This window comes from Excalfactoria chinensis, chromosome 15, assembly GCF_039878825.1.
Source record: "Excalfactoria chinensis isolate bCotChi1 chromosome 15, bCotChi1.hap2, whole genome shotgun sequence".
Classification (NCBI taxonomy): Eukaryota; Metazoa; Chordata; class Aves; order Galliformes; family Phasianidae; genus Excalfactoria; species Excalfactoria chinensis.
This window is the reverse complement of record NC_092839.1, coordinates 12,082,110-12,103,693: the sequence shown is the minus strand read 5'-3', so window position 1 is coordinate 12,103,693 and position 21,584 is coordinate 12,082,110. Positions and strand designations below refer to the sequence as shown.

The following is a 21,584-nucleotide window of genomic DNA, read 5'->3' as shown; positions in this document are numbered from 1 at the left end:
TGTTAACTTGCATTCTTACAGAAAACCATGGACCTCAAGCATTATTCCTGCTTTGCCCCATGGGCCACCAAGGTACCCCACCTCTTAGTTCACTGCAGCTCAATGGCTGCATTGCAACTGGAAGGGTAGGCTACATATAGCCATCTGAATACTGGGAAACAACGAGATGGAAAGTTACGTAGTACATTCAAACAGTGTCTTACAGACTTGACCAGTTGGGTGCTCCAGTCTCACAACTTGCACTGCTGAGCTTATCCTTGGTGTTACCAAGGGCATGCAAACCATGGGCAGAGGATGCTGGAAATCCTGACCTTTGGAAAATCAGATGCTAAAGACAAAGTGGGTAAAAGCAAAGCTTTCACTTATAAGACAGTTCAACCTGAGCATGAAATGAGCAAGGCAGGTGCAGAAATGTCCCCTTTTAGCAGAATGCCTAACAAACTGCTCGCTATGGAAAAAGGGGAAAAAAGAAAAATAATTGTCAGGGTCTTTTGGATTTAAATATTTGATAAAGGTGTTCAGAAGAATCTCCCGCAGCAGCTGCCTGCTGTTTTCTTCTACCCCTGCCATACTGTCACCCTGGTCTGAGTGCTGCACATGATTTACCAGATCCTACCTGTCTAAATGATGAAAATGAGAAAGCTTTTACCAAGTATGTATATCATAGAAATGTAACTATTACAGACATCGTACCCAATGTTTTTATCCAGCTAAATACAGTAAGATCATTAATATGAATACCGAGTACAGGGGTCTGCTTAAAAATCCACAAGATGAATAACAAATCATGATACGGGCAAAGCAAAACCAGCCGTGTAAAGCATTCTTCTGGAGAGGCCTTTGAAGATTCTGGTGGGTATTTGATAGCCATTTGATTTAAAGCCCAGCATGAACAACATCTATGGGGCTGTGCCATAAAGCACTGCGGACAGTAAAGGAAACCCCACTGTTTAAAAGTAACCTGCAAAATAAACTCCAGAAAATATATGGTAGGAAGCAACTCTGTATGAGCTTGGTGAGTACGTGGGAAAAACCTGCAATATCTTTTCCATATCCTAAAAAATATAAGTGAAATCTTGGCTGCATTGAAATGAATGAGAGTACATGCAAGTAGAACTTGAAAGAAGCAGAGATGATTGCAAATAACTTACCATAAGCATGAAAAATATATATTGTGTATCAAAAACTTGCCAAAAAAACACACACCAAAACCTCTCAAAATGCTATTTTCAGGTGTACTATAGATATATTTTCACTGCCATAATGAAAAGAGTTCAAAAACAGCCCTATACAGGGGTATAAATTCACAATATTTAGATTAGAATGCAGATTATGATTGTATTTCTTGGTACTTTTCACTGCACTGGCAATATAGTCGGCATAGGTGATGTCAATTAAGCACAGAGATGCTAAAGGGTGAGGTGATAACAGAACACAGTATGTCCCAAGCTCCACCAGCTCTGATGGGCTGATACAGAATGACAGCAGCTGAGGATGATTAAATCCCTGCCCGCTGTCTTTAAGAACCAACCAAAAGTTCTGCATGTTTTGTTTTTAAGAGACTCCTTTTGTTTTTAAGAGACTTTTCACTCACGGAACAGGAACTTCCCTGCACTGCAGAGCCATTCACTTCACAGGAACACTCCCTACAAAACAGTGCTTTCACTTCTTTTATCTCTTCCTACGTTAAATTCCTCAAAGGAAGAAACAACTGGCCTGAAGTTTGTGTCTTGTTCACTGTCCACCACCAGTGACCCCAGCTCATCTATTACCCTGCGAAAGAAGAATCAGACTCCAAACCCATTTGTCTGCTTTAATACCAGGTCTTTTAGGTTGCAAATGGAACAGATTTTTATTTAAACCCCCATCTAGGAGTGTCATTATCCACAAATCTGCTCATAAATGTTTTGGCAACTGACAAAAAAAATTAACTTCAGCAGAGGAAGCCATTAGGATGAAAACATTTCAAATCATGTCATTCATCAGATCTCTGCTCATCCAACAAAACTTGCTTTTGTTACAGGCAATTGTGGCGCTTAATCTCGGTACTTTTCAGCAACACATTTTTCTGATTAAAAAAACATAATCATGCTGGCAGTAGTTAGAGATGGAAAAGACCTATTAGTTCACTAAGCCTAGCTCCCTTCCACAGCAAGATATAATCCCTGGCAGGGTGTATGTCAGACATTTAATTGATCCAAAGCTCAGTTTTAGCCAAGGGACCGGATATGGAAATCCTGATGTAGGTGCTGCAAGACTCAGAACTGAAAGAAACAGCAGAAGCAGAGGAAGGGGTGGAGACGGCAGAATGGCTGGGCTGGGAGGGACCTCGAAGATCTCCCAGTTCCAAGGCCCTGGCAGCTACCAGATCAAGCACAAGCTCAGGCTGCTGGGGCCCATCCTACCTAGTCCTGAAACGCCCCCGGGATGGAGCATCCACAACCTCCCTGGGCAACCTGTTCCAGCACCTCACCGCCTTCTCAGTGAATGGCTTCCCCTGACATCTGATCTAATGTTTCTCTTTGTTAGTTTAAAGCCATTCCCCCTTGTCCTTCTTAATGCGATTTTCAGCTGACAAATAAAAATGAGGGAAAAATAAAGAATAACCCATTTGTTTGGAGTCACGATAGTCAAATAAATTCATAAGGAGAATATTCTTCTACTCATCTCAATTTCAGTAAATCCATCAGCAATGAAAGTCTGTTCATGACCTCCATTCGCGTTCTGTAATTTACTCATCTCCATGTGGATATGCTCCTTTAAACACACACAAGATCTTCACCTCAACATTGGATATAATGGCTTCTGTACCATTCAGGAATTGTGAAGGCCCACAGATGTGTTAAATTCATTGTCCATATGCACCAGTTACACTGAACAGATTTTGCTCTAATTTTTCTAACTACGTGAATATTTCTGCATAGCTACTATCAACTTTTAAATACTGCTTGCAGATAATAATTTCTAAATATCTATACATATATTAATATATCTACCCATAGATGATTTTAATTGTAAGAATTACAGTCAGAAATGGAAGGATGGAAATTTAACAGCTATATTGAAGTCTTCTTTCCACAAAGGTTAACAACAGATAATTACTTTCTTAGAAAATCACTGAAATGATGTGAATTTCCTGCTTTGTTTTCACTGAAGTTTTATGATGCTCCCTTCTTGCCACTTAGCAATGAAACAAATGAGGTTAGATGGCAAAGATTATGAAAGAAATTAGCAATAATGAGTCCAGTAACTAAAAACATTAGTAGAGAAAATTGAGTTGACCTTACTTTTATAATTATTCGCTTTCTTAATTGTTTTTTTTTTTTTTTTTTCCTGGAATAATTGGAATGAAATTAAATAATACAAAGTGCAACACTCACATGTGATCGTGTACTTGGCACAGATGAATAACCTTCCTGCTTTAGAGGTCACCTGGAAATACCTGCTCAGAGCTGTGACTTAGCTACACACACACAGCAGCAGCGAACCCTCCTCTTCGAAACCTTCACCATGAAATTAATACACGCTCCTTTCCCAGCACTTGTGAGAGGCTTCTAAGTTTTACTGTGTTAAACATACAGTTGCCAACCAGGAGACAGTGAAATGGATTCAAGTAATACTCACTAACATGCCTTACCAGGTCTGCATCCAGACCTAAAGAATACCTTTCAGGGTTGAATATTTTCAGCTGCATCAGTGGAGCAAAGTGAAGTCCACCAACTTATCACAGCTGCTTCCAAGTGCACTCCTTAGGCAAATGTAGGAAGCATTACCTCTCCTCTGGACAAATAGCTGAAGACCATGGAAACAGCAAAGGAGAGCAAGTGCTACACCACACAGGCCAATGTTTGCAGAATCCATTCCTGTGTTATCAAGTGAAACAGTATGATAAGTTCCATCAGATAATAAAAGATAAAAACGGAATACTTCTCAAGTTCAGGGTTACAGCCTTGATAATTACGCTGCAGACAACTTTGACGCTGTAAAGCTCTGTCTGATAGGCACTGCCTCCCACCTCCTGCACATTTCTTTTCACGGCTGCATTCCCTCGGAGCAGTATCAGATCACCCACAATTCCATGGAGCAAAACTGTATCATGAAGGAACACTGGCTGGTGTGAGATCAGCTGAAATCTTGAGAAGATTATAGATTATAGTCTATTATACAGGATAATATGCTGATAACAAAACTTAGAGTAACCTTCTCTTCAGGACTATAGAAATCTCTTCCTTCTCCTTTTGTTCTTTGGCTTCACCCATTTGAAAGTACTTTACAGATGACAAATATTAAGAAATTAAGGTCTCCCACTACTCTTATAAAGGAGACAAGCACTATTATTATTATCACTGCCTTGTAAATGGGAACCCAGAGTATAGAAGCTGAACGACTTCGCCTCAGGTTATCCACAAATCTATAACTGAGTGAGAAATCAAATCTAGAGCTCCCAGATCTATTCTTTAGCCACAGGATAACCTGAAACCAGGGGAGAGGAGCTGAAGGGCTTTTTTGAGTGAATGGATGAACATTTGAGTCAGCCTGGTTCAAACCTCAGGATGGAACCCAGGCATGTGGGAGCTGCCTTGGGCTTCTGTCTGAGTTCCATTGGAACTTTGTGCTGACAGCAGCACCAAAGCAGAGCCTGATGTGCTCTTGTGAATCAAATGCCAAAGAGTTTCACACAGTACTTGTTCAGTGTTTAAATTCAATTTAAGCAGTAGCACTAACAGATAAAATGATAGCTATGGAATCGAGATGTGTGTTTATTTAGATTGATACATTACCTCATGCTCAGTTTCAAGAGGGGAGGTGGGAATTGGTAGATTCCCTCTCCAATTATTAACTCTGCAGAAACACACAGAGCTCAGCAGAGGGACACCATCTTAACACCATCTTAACAGCTGAGAGGGTAGGAAGAAAAAGTGGCCTTCAGCTCACTCACCTTCCACTGCTCTCAGGATCCTTATTTCCCAAAGAAGTAAAACAAGTTTAACCACACAACACGAAGAGCACGGCCCAGTTTAAACTGGCAGAACTTACAGTACAAGTTGTACAGTTTCTACACAACAAATCCACCATCCCACAGCAGAACCTGCCCCATGCAGCACAGAAGACCCTGAGATGACACAGCGGTGCAGCACAGCAGCCCCTGCACACACTGCAGCCAGACCCCATGTGCTCACTTGGGGGCACAAGTAGAGCACACCCACATCTCTGTGCATCTGTACCACTCCTGGTACCCGAAAGCATCCTGATGCATCCCAGGCCTGTTACAGTAATGTAAGAGATGCAGGTTATTAAAGTGGACGAGATACCTTCTCCTCACTGTGTGTTTCAAACCAAGCATTGGGACATCTCTGTGTGTACATTTACTTACTGTGGGGGCAGCAACCTCTACTCTGCATCCACAGCACACATACACAAACCAGGGGAGAAGGACCAACCTCGTGAGTTAAAAAGAGAAATTCTTCAAAAAACCCTAGTTAAAAAAAAACAACCAAACAAACAAACACAACCATTTTCATTTCTCAAATAACGACATGAGTAAAATTTTACACACCTGTATCCATGTACTTATCTCCAAGGACTGTCATTGGACTTTCCGTGATTATTCCCTATTATGAATTTATAATTACACCAAAATTTAACAAATATAAACCAGTTTATTTAAGCAAGGCATTACATATTGCAGATGAGAGACCAATAGAATCTCCTTCAGAAATGGGTCATTATGTCTCCGTTCCTATTTGTTATGATAAAAAATGGAAAAGACTTTTGAGTCATGTTTCCTGTGAGTTCATCATACCCTGGCACATAACATTTGTGAATTTTATTCCATTCATTTAAAATGATTTCTAACACACGGGCAGCAAAAGTTAAGGACTGCATGGAATTCAAATGATCACCAGGCACACAAGATTTCTCAAGAGACAGCTTTCAAACCACAGGCGAGGTATATTTTCCTTTAGGAATTGTACATAAAAAAATATTAGGCCTAATGACTACATATTTCTCCAAAGAAGACAGGCTTACTGGAGTTGTGAAATCAATTGACTCACACATCCTTAGGAGGGCAGACAGAGTTCTCTGCAGAAATTCTACTTGGGATCGCAGTACCACAAGTTCCAGCATCTGCCAGAACAGCACAACCAGCGGCTGTTGGTACCAGTATGGCCCAGATCCACTCTGAGATGCCTGCCCTGCCCTCCCTCATCTCCTTCCTACCAGCATCCCAGCCCATCCCTTGTCCTGCATGGGAAGTGCAGCCCCACAGAGCTGCTGCCCATCATTGCTGCACAAAGCAGGACAGGCAGCAGCTCCTGCCCACCAGCTGCAGCAGCACAGAGACTTACAGAGAAACTACAGAGGACAGACAGCACGGTTTTGCCTTCACTAAGTAAGACTTACCCTGCAAGCTCTATTATCTGGGATCACAATTAGCCTTTTACTCATCGGCCTTTGTAAAGAATGCATTCTCATTTTCCAAATGAAGGGAGAGGCCTCTCTCATTCCCCAGCTCTGATTTACAGCCAGTAACTCTGTGGACTCGACAAACAGAGATTGCTGACTCTCAGAACAATGAACTTGTTAGTTAACAGAATTAACAGTGCGTTGTTTAAGTATAATGACAGCAATAAAACAAGAGATGTGAAGTTGATACAGTCACAACTGAATCGTAATGGATGAGATATTTACGGCAAAGCTGTTAAAACATTGAATAAAATATGGGGAGAGCGAAAGCAGATGTGATTTTATTCTTCAGAGCTGAAGCTTGTGAAGTATGAGATAGCATGAGTAATAATCACAGGTTCTAGTTCACAATGCATTAATAAATATTGATACGATGCCAGTGCTGAAACTTTCCAGATACAGAAATAAAGTGAGAAAGCATGCTCTTGCATTATGTATTGCTAAGTTTAGGTTTTACGGCACACATGGCTATATATTCATTATGATATTACACACACCCCTACACTATCTCACACACACCTCTCTTTATTTAGGACCTGTTTGCCAACTGCCAGCATTACAGCCCCCAGTGCTGCAGGTACAGCCCCCAGAGCAGAACTGACAAAAGCGATCACAGAAGAAATCTTGATCTATTTTAATGCAGAATTATCCGCCCAGGCTTCACTGGTTTGGGAGGAGAGTTTGGGCAGAGGCGCTTTGCACTGCAGCACAGCAGGTGTTGTGCTGGGGCTCCCGGCCTGGTGCACTGCAGGGCAGCCATTGAGGAGCTGCCCCAGCAGCAGCACCTTCAACTCCTCCAGATGGACCCTGAAAAGCATCCCCTTCCATCATCCCACGTAGCTATTGATCTCACAGGTTTAATGCAGGACTGTTCTGATCCCATGAGGATGGCATTTCTAGCTAGAAAAAGATTGCAGTGATGCACATCTAGGCATAAAACACCGAGTTCAGTACTTAGAGAATCAGAGAAGCTAAAAGTGCTTTTAGTATTTATCTTCACAATACTGTTTAAAAACATTAGTATTACAGTTCCTAAATAACATATTTTGGAGCTTGAGGACAGAGCTATTAAGTCACACAGGAATCTGGGATCGATCCAGCTTCCTGAATCCTGAATTCGTATCTCACTCATTGCAGTGCCCATATTTCAGGCCAGCTTAGGAAAACCAACATTCCCAACCAGCCTTTGAACGCGTCAGTCACCTGTGGTACCGGCCTAACAGGAAATATTGTGCTTTTGAGCATCCACAATAGATAAGCATTTGATTCCTTCAGCTATTATACTTAAGTTTTAACCGGCAAAAATCAGCAGAAACCCCTCATCGTCCCTTCTTAAGCCCCTGCTTTATTTTCTGTATCACCTCTGTAGATTTGCATTACATTTTCCATTCCAAACCCCACATTGGGAAAGATACAACTTCCCTGTGACTTTACTCTGATATTCTCTTCTTCATTAGTCATCAATCTAATCTCAAAAGGAAGATGCTGTAACACCAAACCTCCCTCCCTGACCTAGAGTCTCTCAAAGAAGATGTTTCTCTGCTTTCAAACCATGAAGCAGATTTACACTGGAACAACTTTATTTTGGCTGGTCACATACTAGGACTGCACACTGTGCATGGAGCTAACCACTCACATCTGCTCTGGGACTCTCCTGCAGCTCGATCCAAAAGGCAGCAGAGGAGGAATGCAATGAGTCTCCAAACAGCGCTCTTCTGGTTTCTGTACTATTTAATACAATTTGTAACACACTTATTGGATGTTCTTACAACGTCAGGCCATCAGATACAGGTTCTGAAAGCAGAACTGCTACAGAATCCCACAGGTTTTGATTTTCTGTTGATCCATTTCAACGTACTTCCTATCTTCAGGATACGGCTCCCTACTACAGCATTTATGTGTGGTTCATATTATCTTTGTACTATTCTTGGCCAGGGCTGATTTCTATGGAAGATACTCAGTATGCGCAGTAGCAGTGGTTTGGGTAGCCCAGAATAGCTGTACCGTACTTGGCAGGCCTACTGCCCCTTTTTTCACAATTGTCATTCTCACTTGCTTTCTGGGACATGCACCTTGGCTGAACTACCCAAATTTAGATCCGTACCTCAGACACAGCAAGTCCTTACAGCTTCTTTTTCACTCCTTGAGTCTCATTTGGAATCTAGCCAGGTGACTAGCCCAGTGTTTGTGTACCTCCTATCCACAATTAAGAGAAAAGTATTTACTTAGGAAAAATATGATGAGATTAGACAGTAATGGACAGCCTTTCTGACAGAACTGCACAGGGCAGGAGGGAGATCAGAGCTGGACCTGCCCTATGTCACACTCACAAGGGCAGAGAATGACCACAGTACCTACAGCTACTGCTGACTTCATGAAGTTGTGAAATGAAATGGCAAATATCATCTGTATGTGAAGCAGCCATATATATTAACAGTCTGACCAAAGTCAGTCATATTGAGACACAGAGGCGCTCCTAAGTTCAGGTTCTTCTATAAGAGATATGGCGAAGTCTCTGGAACTGTGGACTACACAGCATAGTCCATAGGTTTGTCAGAGCACAAACAGCATTAATTATTTCACGGTCAGATAGCATCTTCACTCAGACATCACAAAGTTTCTGGCATACTTTCATAAAAACATTCCACTGTGGGTACACTGAGATTCAACCCAAAACAACGAAACAGGGATCAAACTGCACCCACTGCTATCTGATGAACATCGGCATCGCTCCGCTGCAACCCGTGTATCTGCAGCACAAATGGAGTTTGCAAGAGGGAGGCACAACCTGGTGATCACAGCTGCTGCAATTCAGAAAAGTGCATTCAAATGTTATTACATTCTCATCTGACAGCAGAGAAACCAGGTCCAAAGAATACATGGCACCAGCCAGGACACTCCTCATCTATAGGTGAGCAGCTTTTGAACAGAAAGCGCCAGGAAAACTTCCCACCTATTCCCCCAAATCTTCTTGGAGGCTCCTCACATCCTTATCATTATCAGTCTGACCCACACCTCGTCAGAATCAATGCTGTTCTTGATGCTAAGCTGTGCCAACTGATTCACATTTCCATGACATATGGACTCCTGTCCACCAGGTACTCAGCTGCAACCACTACACTCATTTCACTTAGATCTCAGCTCAGGATAGAGCATTAGGGATAAACGGTCAGTGCTTTAATGGTCATTTCACACTTCATCATCAAGTCATCCATTCTCCGCATGTGCCACTTAAGTCTTCCATTCTGTTCCCTCAAATATATCATAGCAGAAATGAACGCGACAAAACAAATGCTGAAAAAAAGCAACCTTTGCTTGTTGTTGGCATTTTTTTCCCTCTAACTAAATGGCGAATTGTCCCATTATACTCATTTCCTGCAAAATATGCATCTCCAGGACCTTCAGTGCAGCAAAGCAAAGCGCTGCTACAGTCATCTTCTGTATGGAGTGCTTCTGTTTTACATACTGACACGCATTTTAACATGAAAAAGGTCAGAGATGGAAACAGCACAGCTTGTTGCTGTGACAGCAGACATTTAACAGAAAGACTTCTGGACACACTACAGTTTAAAATAATTTAGTAAAATAATTGCCATGATTGATTTTTTAGGTCCCTGAGTTCATACCACACACTTTTGTGTGACAACTCCCTTCAGTGGTGTTTTTTCTTTCTTTTCTTCCTTTATTTTTCTTTTTTCTCTCCAGCAATGACAAGAACCGCATTTCAAATAAGTTCCGCCTCGTTGTCAAAGTTTGATCAGACTCACAAACGCCACCATCATCTGCTGGCTAAGGACCAACCCACAGAGCCTTTGCCAATCCCTTGTCCAAACAGCTGGTAGCATCAGGCGAGCAGAAAATCATCTTGCTCAAATGAACTTTTGATAGCCTGCCCTTATGACAAGCCAAGCCTTATTTGTAAGGAATGCAGCACTTGATTTTGTTGCAAACACAGACGTTGCCACAGCAATGGTAACATCAGGACTGCACAGTACATCTGCCCCAAAAATAATTAGTATAGTTATTACAAATGAAAGCCAGAAAGGATTATATTTGAGGGAGAAAAGAAACCGAGATACCAGAGAAACAAGCAAAGCTGTTGAACTTGGGAGAAGCAAAAAGTCTGTGACACACAACCTGGCACAGACTTGGATTTGCTCCAGTTCGCTACCAAATTCAGGCACAGCAATACCTGCAAACCAAAACCTCACTGAGTCTATGGAGAAAGGCAGCTCTGAGGATGGATCCGGGATGCTTGCACGACATCAGTAACCTCAGTGGAGCGGTTTGCTGCCACCTCCGAGATGTGCACTGAAGGAAACATTGTTACAGCGGCTGTATCAAGTAGTGGATACAAAGCTGCAAAGCAGATTTCACTATGTCAATTCCGAAACACAAGTCCTCTCCAAAGGGAGAAGAATTAGCAGAAGGGATTAGCATACTTAGCCTTGTAGCAGAGCTTCCTTCCCAAAGCAGGAGAAAGGGCTTCTAGTGCAGCCAGGCTCTCTTGCACCCACAGCCTGCAATGGCAGACTTCAAAAGAACACAGGAGGAGTGGTTTGCAGAAAGAGACCTTTGCACCAACCATGAGATCATCGAATAACAATACATCACTTTGCTTTACAAGCATCAGGCTCAGCGGTGGGAAGCGTTTATGTTTGTGTGTGTAAAGGAAAGTGCTAAAGCACTTTCCTGAGCAGACAGGACTCCTTGAAGAGGAGCTACATGAGTGTCAAAGTCCAATGGTGACGTTTTGCTTTACCTCCTCCTGCCATGAATTCATCTCAAATGCAGCGTTGGAGTAACACTCTCCTATGGCCACAGCCCAGATGCTCATACTGGGAGCACACCCCGACACCCCATTGCCACATCTCTGCTGAAGAATCCAGACTGCACAGCCTCAATTTTACAACTCAGTTACAATTTGATCCTTTCAAAGACACAACACAGTCAATCTGTGATAGCATTACCAGTCTAAGATACTACCAATACGAAATGCAACACTTAAATACACGTTCAGCATTTTACTTCTTTCCTATTCTTAGTACACTTGATTTTGACAGTTCTAAACAAGTGTCAAAGTTGCCTTCAGTTTCCTCCCTCCTCTTCCCCCACTCCGTGCTGGTGCATTGCTAACCAAATTAAGACCTTAGAATAGCCTCAGGCTTTCTAACCACTTTTGAATGGTATCAGAGGCTTTTTTCTATTTCAGAATATAAACTCAAAGACACAAATTTTGCCATATTTTAAAATAATAAATTAACAAGTGTTCATAGCTGAAATAATAATAGGCCGTAAAACACAAAGAATAAATAAAAAAAGAAAAAAATGGTACCATATTGCAAAGGAAAAAGAGTTAGATTGTCATGAATCTGAAAGGAAATCAATAGGACAACTTTGGAGACCCACTTCAATCTGTTGTTGACATTGTTTTCTCGTAGTAATTTTCTCAAAATGTTAACAGTATTGAGTTTGCTTATTGATTCTATTATTTTTGACCTTGCATTAGTGTGGGCTAATCTTACATGCCATAAAATTTCCTTTCACAGCTAAAATTATTGTACGGCTCCAGGGGAAAGTTACAATCAGGTCACAGCCCCCTTAGGATTTTGATGAGCGTATAAGCAGCAATAATGAGTTATTTTGGCTTTCTATATACCTTCCTGTTGTTTACTTTTTATTGAAGAGTTTAGGCTGGGTCGTCGTACAAGCCATCAGTATCGACTTAAATATGAAAATTAAAATAAATGGAAAAGTAAACTTGGAGCAGCTAGATATGCCTCGCTCCGTGAGAGCCTGTAAGATAAACACACAGACAGGGATGGAGCCGAAGCCGAGCTGTTACTGCTTGCCTGGGGATGTGGCTGCAGCTCCAGCACTGCCAGCTGTTGCAACATTTATGATTCAGCAGTGAAAAGAGCTCCACTCGTCTGCTACACAGCACTAAGATGCACAGCGTAACAAAGAGGGTGAGATGATCCTCATGTATAAATGCACGTCATGTATTCTAACACATATACCAATGAGAGCCTGTTTCTATTTCCTTGTATAGCTGCATTAATTACACAGCTATTCTTATCCAAGATTCCTGTATTAAGTGTTCAGAACGGACAGTACTAAATTAATCAGCAGCCACTACATGGTTCAATAGCTTCACACCATTACCGGTACTTAAACATTTCTCTGAAGGCAAACTCATTTGTTTCAGGGAGGATCTTCTGTTATTCCTCTACTCTGAGTGCGGGAATACATCTCAAAGAGAAAAGACATTTCCAGGTTCAAGCCACGCTGCACCGACCCCCAAAAGACCACTGCTACAGAACTGTCTGCTAAAACACACAACTGTGTGCAAACTGCATGTACATGCAGGGCTAAACAGTTCTTTTCCTGACACCAAAACAGCCTGACATTTGGAGTTCCTAACAGATACGGTGGCTGTTCAGAGAGCATCCAGACAGCCAGCAGTTGAGCTTATATCAAACAGAGATATTTGGGATTCTGAGAACTCAAAGGTCTAGAGATAACCAGATGTGCCTTATAAAAGAACCTTAACGCTGGAGAAAAGACACCCAAAGATAGGCTAAGTGCCCTGCTTGAAGGCTGCATAGTATATATGTCCCCAGAGAAGTGTGCTGGAGGGAGATTTATTGTTTGAGGCTTTTAGCCTCCAGCTTAATTTTTAAAGGTATGTATTTCCCTAGAAACAGAACAGTTCCATTTAAAAGTCACAGGTGCCCTGAAGCTCAGCTTAGAAGATTACCTCAAGTTTCATTTAATAATGAGCTTGAAACTTGACTCAAATTATTTATTACAATGGGCAATATTTTGGTCTGTTTTTCCCTTATGGTCATCTGAGGTGTTAAAAGGGCTCAATAAAAATTAAAAACGATAGCAGCTTATGCTGTTTTTTCTTTGAATCTTCTTCAGGCCTTATATACAGCTCAAACCAAGTCTTCCATGTAATCCTAACATAAAGCATGGAGCAGCTGATCCCAGTTTATCCCAGGATAATGCATCCCAGTCTCATGTTTTGTTTTTACAGTTTTGAAGTCCAAATCCTGACATAGTAATCACTATGGGAAAACAAGATCGTCTGCACAAAAATGGAAGAATTAGAACCAGGCAGACTCTTAGACAATGGTTAGCAACACAGGGCTTTGTGCAGCAATATAGGTTTGGGAGATCCATCAAAAAAGATATCAAAAAGAGCTCAACAAAGAGAGACTTCTGGCTTTCTGGGTGGCTTGGACAATTCTGAACGTCCCCCCTCTCCCTCCACACCTTGGTTGGTGTAAGATCAGGAACTCTTTGCTCCGAGCAGCTTGCAGATAAGCCAGGTAGAAAGGAAGCTCTCTGCACAAAGTCATGGCTCAATTCAAATGTGAAAGCAAACAATGTACATACTGATAACTTCAAAACGAGAACTACCCGACTGTAAAACACCAACCTGGGGGTGTGAGGTTTTTTGTTATTTTTAAGAAAGTTTCCATTCTCTTTCCCATCAATAGGATCAGTGCCCACACGTTTGTCAAAGAAGGCACTTTGCAAGAAGAGAGCAAAGCGTTGTGCACTGAAAAATCCTGTTCTGCTTTAAGGTCTCTACAGTCTTTGCAAGTTAAGAAAACAGAGTTCCTGCAGAAAACTGAAAATGCCACATATGCTACAGCAGAGCACTTAAGTCCACTAAGAAAACACTTCAGCACATGCTTAAATATTATCCAGGTTGTCTAATCTGTATTGTCTACTTTTGCTGTTATTACATTTTTGTGGTATTGGATAAGGAACAAAGGAAAAGAAAGTTGGAGAAGATTTAAAGAACCATGAAGCCAAAATAATGCACCATAGTGGAGTTCTATTTGACCTCAAGGGGAAGAGCATTTTCCAAGACCTGATTTGATAAACAACCAGTTTTGTTTCTCTGCAGTCCAGTTAAAAGGAATTTAAGAATTCAAAACACACAGAGAGATTTGCTCCATTACAGTTACACAGGCAGGGGTACCTTCTGATTTTTTGTTTCAGGAGCTTTCAGATGCATGCACTCAGAGACCACACAACAAACTCAAGCCAGTTAGTTCAAGACCTCTCTGGAGGAACTCATAGAGGCTCTTCTATACAAGAAAAATCATCATATACAGGTTCCTAACACAGGATTTGAAAGGGGACTCGATACGGTCAGCAGTTTCACAAGCACCATTAAGTCTAAGTAAAAGTTGACAGAATTTAGGAGATGAGTCTCATTTGAGCTATGACCATCTCATGCCTCTTTGGCAGCAGTGTGAATGGGCCTTAAAGTGGCATAAATTACACTCAGTAATAGCTAACATGTTTCCCCCAAAACATCAGTGAAAGACAATGAAACTTGAGCTTCAAAGTCATTTTGCTGCATTTTGATACAAAATTCTTTCAAAACCCTTTAAATTCAGAAGAGCCTGTGACAGAGCCTGGGGAGCACACCCAGCATCTCCATCAGAGTTTGAGCTCAATCCTTCTCTGATAGAACATCCGAGTGCTGATAACCTATCCCAGGTGTCCATGGAGCCATTGCGATGTGTCAGTCAGTACACAACTGCACAACACACACATGGGTTCTGTAACCCCATAAGGAAGTATCACTCGAGGATGCCTTGCTCTCTGTCCTACCCTCTTCACGTGGCTGTTTGCAGCCCCTGAGCTGTAAGGGTTATGCCTAATGGGTGCACCAAACTGTGGTAAAGTGGTGACTTAACTATGCATGTATCAAAGGCTGCAAAGGTCAAAACAAAAGTGGGGCTTTATTTGGAAGTCAGGGTTCAAACAGAGCTACCAATAAGTACCGATGTGGTGAAACTTCTGAGAAACACCACAACAAATATCCACTGTAGGAAACACAGGAAAGGTCTACAAACAGAGCTGTGGGCTCTGAAGCTAACAGAGAGTAGCTGGAACTGCTGCATCTCCTTGTGAAGGACCCAATTTACCGGACAGACCTGACAGATAATAACTTCCAGCATTGCTTTAACTCATTAGCAAGGATGGACACTTCTCCATCCTTTCATTGTACCAGATTCACAACCTAGCTCTAGTAGAACACGTTTTGGTGAGTTCGGGGACAAAAAGAGACAAAAAGAGGTGTGACTGAATGAGCCCATTTCTAAGTGCAGAGTTCCACTCCAGCACCAAGGCTTGATTCATCAGCTGAGCTGCTCAAGCATCCGTTTGCATGAGAAATTACCCAGCCTGACAATTACTTACACGCACAAATGGAGCAACTACAGACAGAGATCGAATAATCCTGACTATTTCTGTGTGTGTATTTACATCACTGAGTGTTCAAAGAAACTGGGCATGGAAAACTGCTGCAAGCATCACAGCTTCCTAGCATGCCTTTCTTTGTCTGCAAACTCAGTCTCTTCTCTTCCTGGAAATAGCTACTAATTCATTACTATCACTACTAGTTCTCGCAATTTCATTTGTTTCCCCAGCAGTGCCTGTTTCCTCAGTTTCATTATTATCAAACAGTTCTGCCGTGATAGACTGCTGATCCTCATCTTCATATTGATTAATTTCATTTTCACATGCATCATCCTGATTTTCAACATCTTCAGCACAGCCTTCTTACAATGAGTCATTTGCAAGACAGATTTTCATTATTGGAGTCATCTTCAGTATAAGGATGTGTTGGACCAACTTCAGCGACATGGCCATATTCTACTCAGCTAGATTATTACACATCAGAGATGTACGTACTAAAGGGAATTATTCAAAACCTCCATAGTGGTGTAAGGAGGAAAGTGAATCCGGCCCGGTGTTTGCTTCTCTGCCTTTTGGATGGCTCAGGGAAGGGATATGCCCATCATACTTGGGTTTGATCATTATCAATGTAATTAAAATGCAATTTATTTTTTTGGATTAATTTGTAGATTAAACAGTCATTTTATTATGTTTATCTCGGACATCTGAAATATTTAAGCATTTAACATTACTAAGTTCACTAAATAAATCTTTAATTTAGTATAATTAGATTTGTTTAAATTAAAAAATATATTGATATTCCAAAATAGCTTCATACTCATGTGGAACACTAAATTAGAACTTAAAATAACTTGGAGTTGCTTTTTCAGCATACAGGTCATGAAACACTGTTATCTAATGCCATGCATGCTCTTCTACACATACTAATCCAGACTCTTATAATTTACACCATATCATCAGTACTTCAAGCTCCTGATAATGAGAGAAAGGCAGCTGGGTCCTGGTTAGGGGATATACCCAGGAAGTGCCCTGGAAAGCAGGCACTTTTATAGGAGGAAAACCCACCAGGCCAGGTGTGGCTGAGGCAGCCCGAGGAGCAGCTGGGGGGGCTCGGGCTGCTCCTTGCTCTCGGTCAGGACTGCTGCTGCCCAGACCCAGAGCATCAATCTGAACACAAGAACATAATGGCTCTAACAAAGATTATTGCTCTCTAATGCCCTTCTAAAACCCAGAAGCATGAGCTGAAGTTGCCTTCCTCTTAATGTGTGTAATTACAGATGTTATTGTAGGTCATTAAATTATCAGCTATTATATTAAAATCCAGTTCCAGAGCCAAACTTCATCTTGTAAGAGGACTTGGAAAGCAGTGTAGCCAATGGAAACCAAGTGGATGATTCACGCCAGCCAAAAGCAATGGTTCATCTTACTTTTGAAAAGTACACTCTGGAGCAGCAACAAGGAGCACTATTTCCCCCCTTTTTGGTTACTTCCCAGAGATTGGCATTGGTGACTCATGCTCATCTTATGTTCATTTCTTTCACTTTCAGAACCGGCTACAAAGCTGATGTCCCCCATCTTGTTTTTGCTCTGCTGTTTATTCTTGCTGAGGCGTAAGACCTTGAATCTGCCCTTCCTGAACTGCATCCATTTCTTCAGCTTATTTCCCTAACTCATATCACTTTGAATGCTAACTCTGTCTTCCACTGCAATCACGACCCTTCCAGTTTGTCCCCTGTGGAACAGCAGTAAGCATTCTCTCCCATCCACCACACAGATTTTTAATGAGACACAACTAGATCCACAGGAACCCACTCACTTAACATACCTTTCCAGTTCCTCACTGGGCCATGGCTGAGTGCTTCTGAAGGGAGATTTTCAGCTAGCTGGTACTTCCAGTTGGGCTGCGCTGGTCCTGGGATGTCTTGCAGAGCTGATTCCAAAACCTCTGCCAAAGAAACGAGCACATGAGCAGGATGCCATTCCCAGAGAACAGCCTCATTCTCCTTCTGAAAGACAATTGCTTGAAGTTCAGAGATGCTGGCAGTGAGCGTAAATATTCTCACCTGCTATTTTTATGTCTCCCAGATGCAACAAAACGATATAAAATGCAAAATCTATCAGTTGTCACATTTTCTTCAAGCCCTAAGAAATTAAAATACCTTGAAATTTTGTAGCTGGATTCTTTCCTATTCAGTCTTAACACAGGCACACCTGGCTGCTTTCTGCTAATTCTGCCACTACACGAAATTATGTGTATATGTTATAAAACTTTACAGTCAGTTTTATAATGTTTAGCTACAGGAATGAATAAATACAGGCGTCCATCAAGGTATGAGCAAGATAATTCTGAAGATCTTCCAAAGAGCTTTTACCTTTCTGTCCAGAGGAAAACACGAGACATTTCTCTACAGACTATACAAGTACATTAGAATCAAAAGCAGCTCTTTGTTTTAGCTACTCATGTTTCCTAATGTAATTCTGCACTTCTCCTGCAGGGAAGGTCTAACGGGAGGTTAAGATGATGTAAGATACTTGAAGATGATTATTTTTCTGTCCTCTAACTGTGGCCAAGGCTCTCTCCTCTACCCACAGGTTCCTGCCTGCACTACATCTGCGTTTCCAGGTGTGGCTGCATCCACTTTTTTTTAATACATTTCCTCTGGAATTCCTTTTGCTGCATCTTGTAACAGTCTGCCCCTCATTTTAGGAGACTCTTCTCATCTGATGAACCAGATCTTAAAAACCCGACTTTAAAAACCCACTCCACAAGTGCTTGCATTTTTCATGAACTTCGGGGGCATGTGTTCTCAAGGACAGCATATTCTGTTTCAACGTTAAAAAAAGCCAATCATCAAAAATCCTATGCTATTAATAGATGGTTCTGTTCGATCATTTTAAAGAGCAGGACTCACACGTAGCACGTTAACCTTGACCATACAGCCTCTCCAAGCCACGACAGGCAGACCAGCAGGTTCACATGGGACAGTGGACCTGTCGTGACTTGCTGGAGTTAACTGATAGAGAGGACAGTTTTATGAAAAACTGAGATCCCTGGAGAAGGGCATCAGGCTTCGTGCAGAGGAAAAGCTGGCAATGCCATGCAGGTATCCTTCTGCACATCGTACAGGGGTGAAAGTTACAGTAGTGTTTTGTTAGAGGGGAAATTTGTCATGCTTCTGTGGCATCTGGTAACTGTTAAACGTACAACAAAACGGCTGTCAGAAGGAAGCCCCATCCTCAGATGGAAAGGTCTTAGAAGAGGGCCGGTTACCACAGAAGCAAGCATCCAGACATTTCATACATCCCAGAAAAGGATGGCCATAAGTATCATCATTTTGTCACAAAGTCACATCAAGTCCATCCACATGTGACTGAAATAGCAAATGAGCTTCTCTTCCTCCTTGATTTTCTCTAATATAAAACTCAGTACCCAAGGTGCTCTCCTGAAATGGGCTACCTCCTTAGGAAGAGTTCATATTTGTGCAGACAGTAGTGGATGATGTTAGTGCTATGCTGCCTGTACTAAAAAGAAGACAAACCACACACAAAAAAACCAACACAAAACAGTGAGTACGGAACATCGGGAACTTCACTTCCCCACTAAAATCCCATCAGTCTGAGTCAAGGCCACCTTCCACCACACTTCAGCCAGCAAACAAATCCACAGACACAACCAAACTGCAAATTGCAGAGCAAAGCCCCGTATGCACAACAGGGCACAAAGAGACTGACTTTTGCAGCTGGAAAGAATTTTAGAGGATGCTCCTTGTTTTCTCTGCAAAATAAAAGATGCTTTTTTTTTTTACTACAGGAAATACCCATCCTATACATGCCCCCCCCACACCTTGGAGCTGTAATCCCTTCAGTACTCCCTGTAAGATCTCTAATCTTTACAGTCAAGCACAAAAGCTGCTAATATAAATATTTGCAGTGCTATCATATGCTGGAGAGCCCTGAGTGATGAACTGCTCTGCAATTTGCAGCCCACTGGCTGTGGGTGCTGTGTCCATTACGCAGAAGGAATGTGGTAGTCTGACAGAAAGCATTAAACAACGGGAAGGCTTTACGCAGTGCTACGTACAAGGTTTTGCCACTTCAGTGCAAAATACTACAGTGTATTTGTGCTACTTCTAATAAGACAAGGATAAGTAAATCAGGGTCACCAAGTGGACCGTTCCAGTGAGTTATGAAAGTGAGAGTAACAAACTTGAATTTACAATGCGTGCCCTTTAGCTAAATCTGAGATTTGTTGCAGTTATTTTGGCCTTATTAAAGTATAATATTAACGTCCATAAGAGAAAATTTGTTATTCCAACGACACTCCTATACCAAACAGTGCTATATTTAGAGACAATAACTACGCTGCATTGCATAATCTGGCATTTGTACCACAAGGGAGTCATACGGCATTATTCACTAATGACAGAAAGGCTTCTGGCTCCTTTTCCTGGTGTCGTAAATATTCTTTTAGAGCAAGCAAAATAAAGGGGGTGGTACCACAGAGCAGCAAGTTGATTTTTTAATTGCAAATTACTGAGAATAGTTCCTTATCACGAGGCTCACTACAAACAGCACCAGAAGGAGTTAAATTCTGCCAAACTTTTAAAACCAGATCACTTCAAAGACTTCACTTTAAGGCACCTGTTACTGTTTGATGATCTGAGGTACTCTTAAGGAAGCAACCATCACCACAGACTGTGCTGGAAGACCACAAGGGAGAAGAGTCTGCACTTGACACATCCTTCTGTCCCAGGTGCGAGAAGCTGGGCTGCTTTCAGCAAGTGCTGGATCAGAAAATGAAGGCTGCCACGGCCCTGTGCAGGATGCTGCAGGCACCCTTCACTTCTCTCATCATTAACAACACGAATCCTGGTGGAACGTTACCACCGTGATCTGCTCTAAAGGCACAAAATGGGATTCCAAAATTTTTTAAGCATATTGGCAGACACGTATTTTATACAAACACGATTTTCCAGTCAGGTCATAATGCCATCTTGAACACGGAGGAAGTTCTTGCAGTTAAGTTATAAACCCCTGAAAGCAGCATTTATAATGGAAGTGCTGATCCAAGCTTAACCAGAGCAGCAAGAAGAATGCCACGCACTACAAAAATAAAGTGAGCCACAATGCAGTTAAGATTTGATTACTATGAAATACCTGGGCCTGAAATTTCGATTCATACCTTTGTTTTTATTAATGACTTCTCATGACCTAGAGATACTTTTCGGACCGACGTCTGGGGAATTACATCAAAGATCCTTTCTGTAACTTCGGAATACAGCACTAAAGCGTTCGGTGATTTCCTCCCAGCATAAGAGATGAGACTTGAAAGTTCCTCGGTCTACTTGTAAATAACAGTGTGAAGCAGAGCTCGCAATTAAAGAGAAACCCCTTCTCTAAACTCCAGCCAACCAAAACTGAGATGCACTGGGGTAATACAAAAAAAAAAGGAAAAGAGAAACCTCCCAAGATTTCAAAGATGCCTGGTAGGAATATTCCTTAATTGAGCCACGCTTTTGAGCTGCACAGAATTGTTCTTATTAAAAATTAAATAAGAACAGAGGAGAAGAACACAGGAGCTTTTGAGAGATTAGAGCTTTGCGAGATTTACTTAAAAGGTTTCTATTAGACTTCAGGGGTTCTCCCACATATGAGAAAGCTCACCTACATAAACCAGCTGGAAAAGCTGCGGCTCTACCTGGGAAAACCAAAATCAATTGATTGCAAAGAATCTTTTATTATTATTATTATTACCAATACAGCAGCACTGTTGGTGTTGAATCCACAGCCGTTCTTTTTCTCTAAATAATCATCACAGATTTTAAACTCCACACATTCATCCTCTACCTACACTTCATCTTAATATCCTCCATTTAACTAGATGA

At 41.6% G+C, this 21,584-nt stretch overlaps 1 protein-coding gene across 1 annotated transcript in view; it reads right to left on the bottom strand.

Moving 5' to 3' along the window:
• Nucleotides 1–21,584, bottom strand: part of LOC140259351 (uncharacterized) — a 192,542-nt gene that overhangs the window by 84,254 nt on the left and 86,704 nt on the right. The window contains exon 4 of the mRNA XM_072350588.1: nt 17,525–17,644. Within this exon, the coding sequence (XP_072206689.1) occupies nt 17,525–17,644 (120 nt within the window). The remainder of the gene's footprint in view (nt 1–17,524; nt 17,645–21,584) is intronic.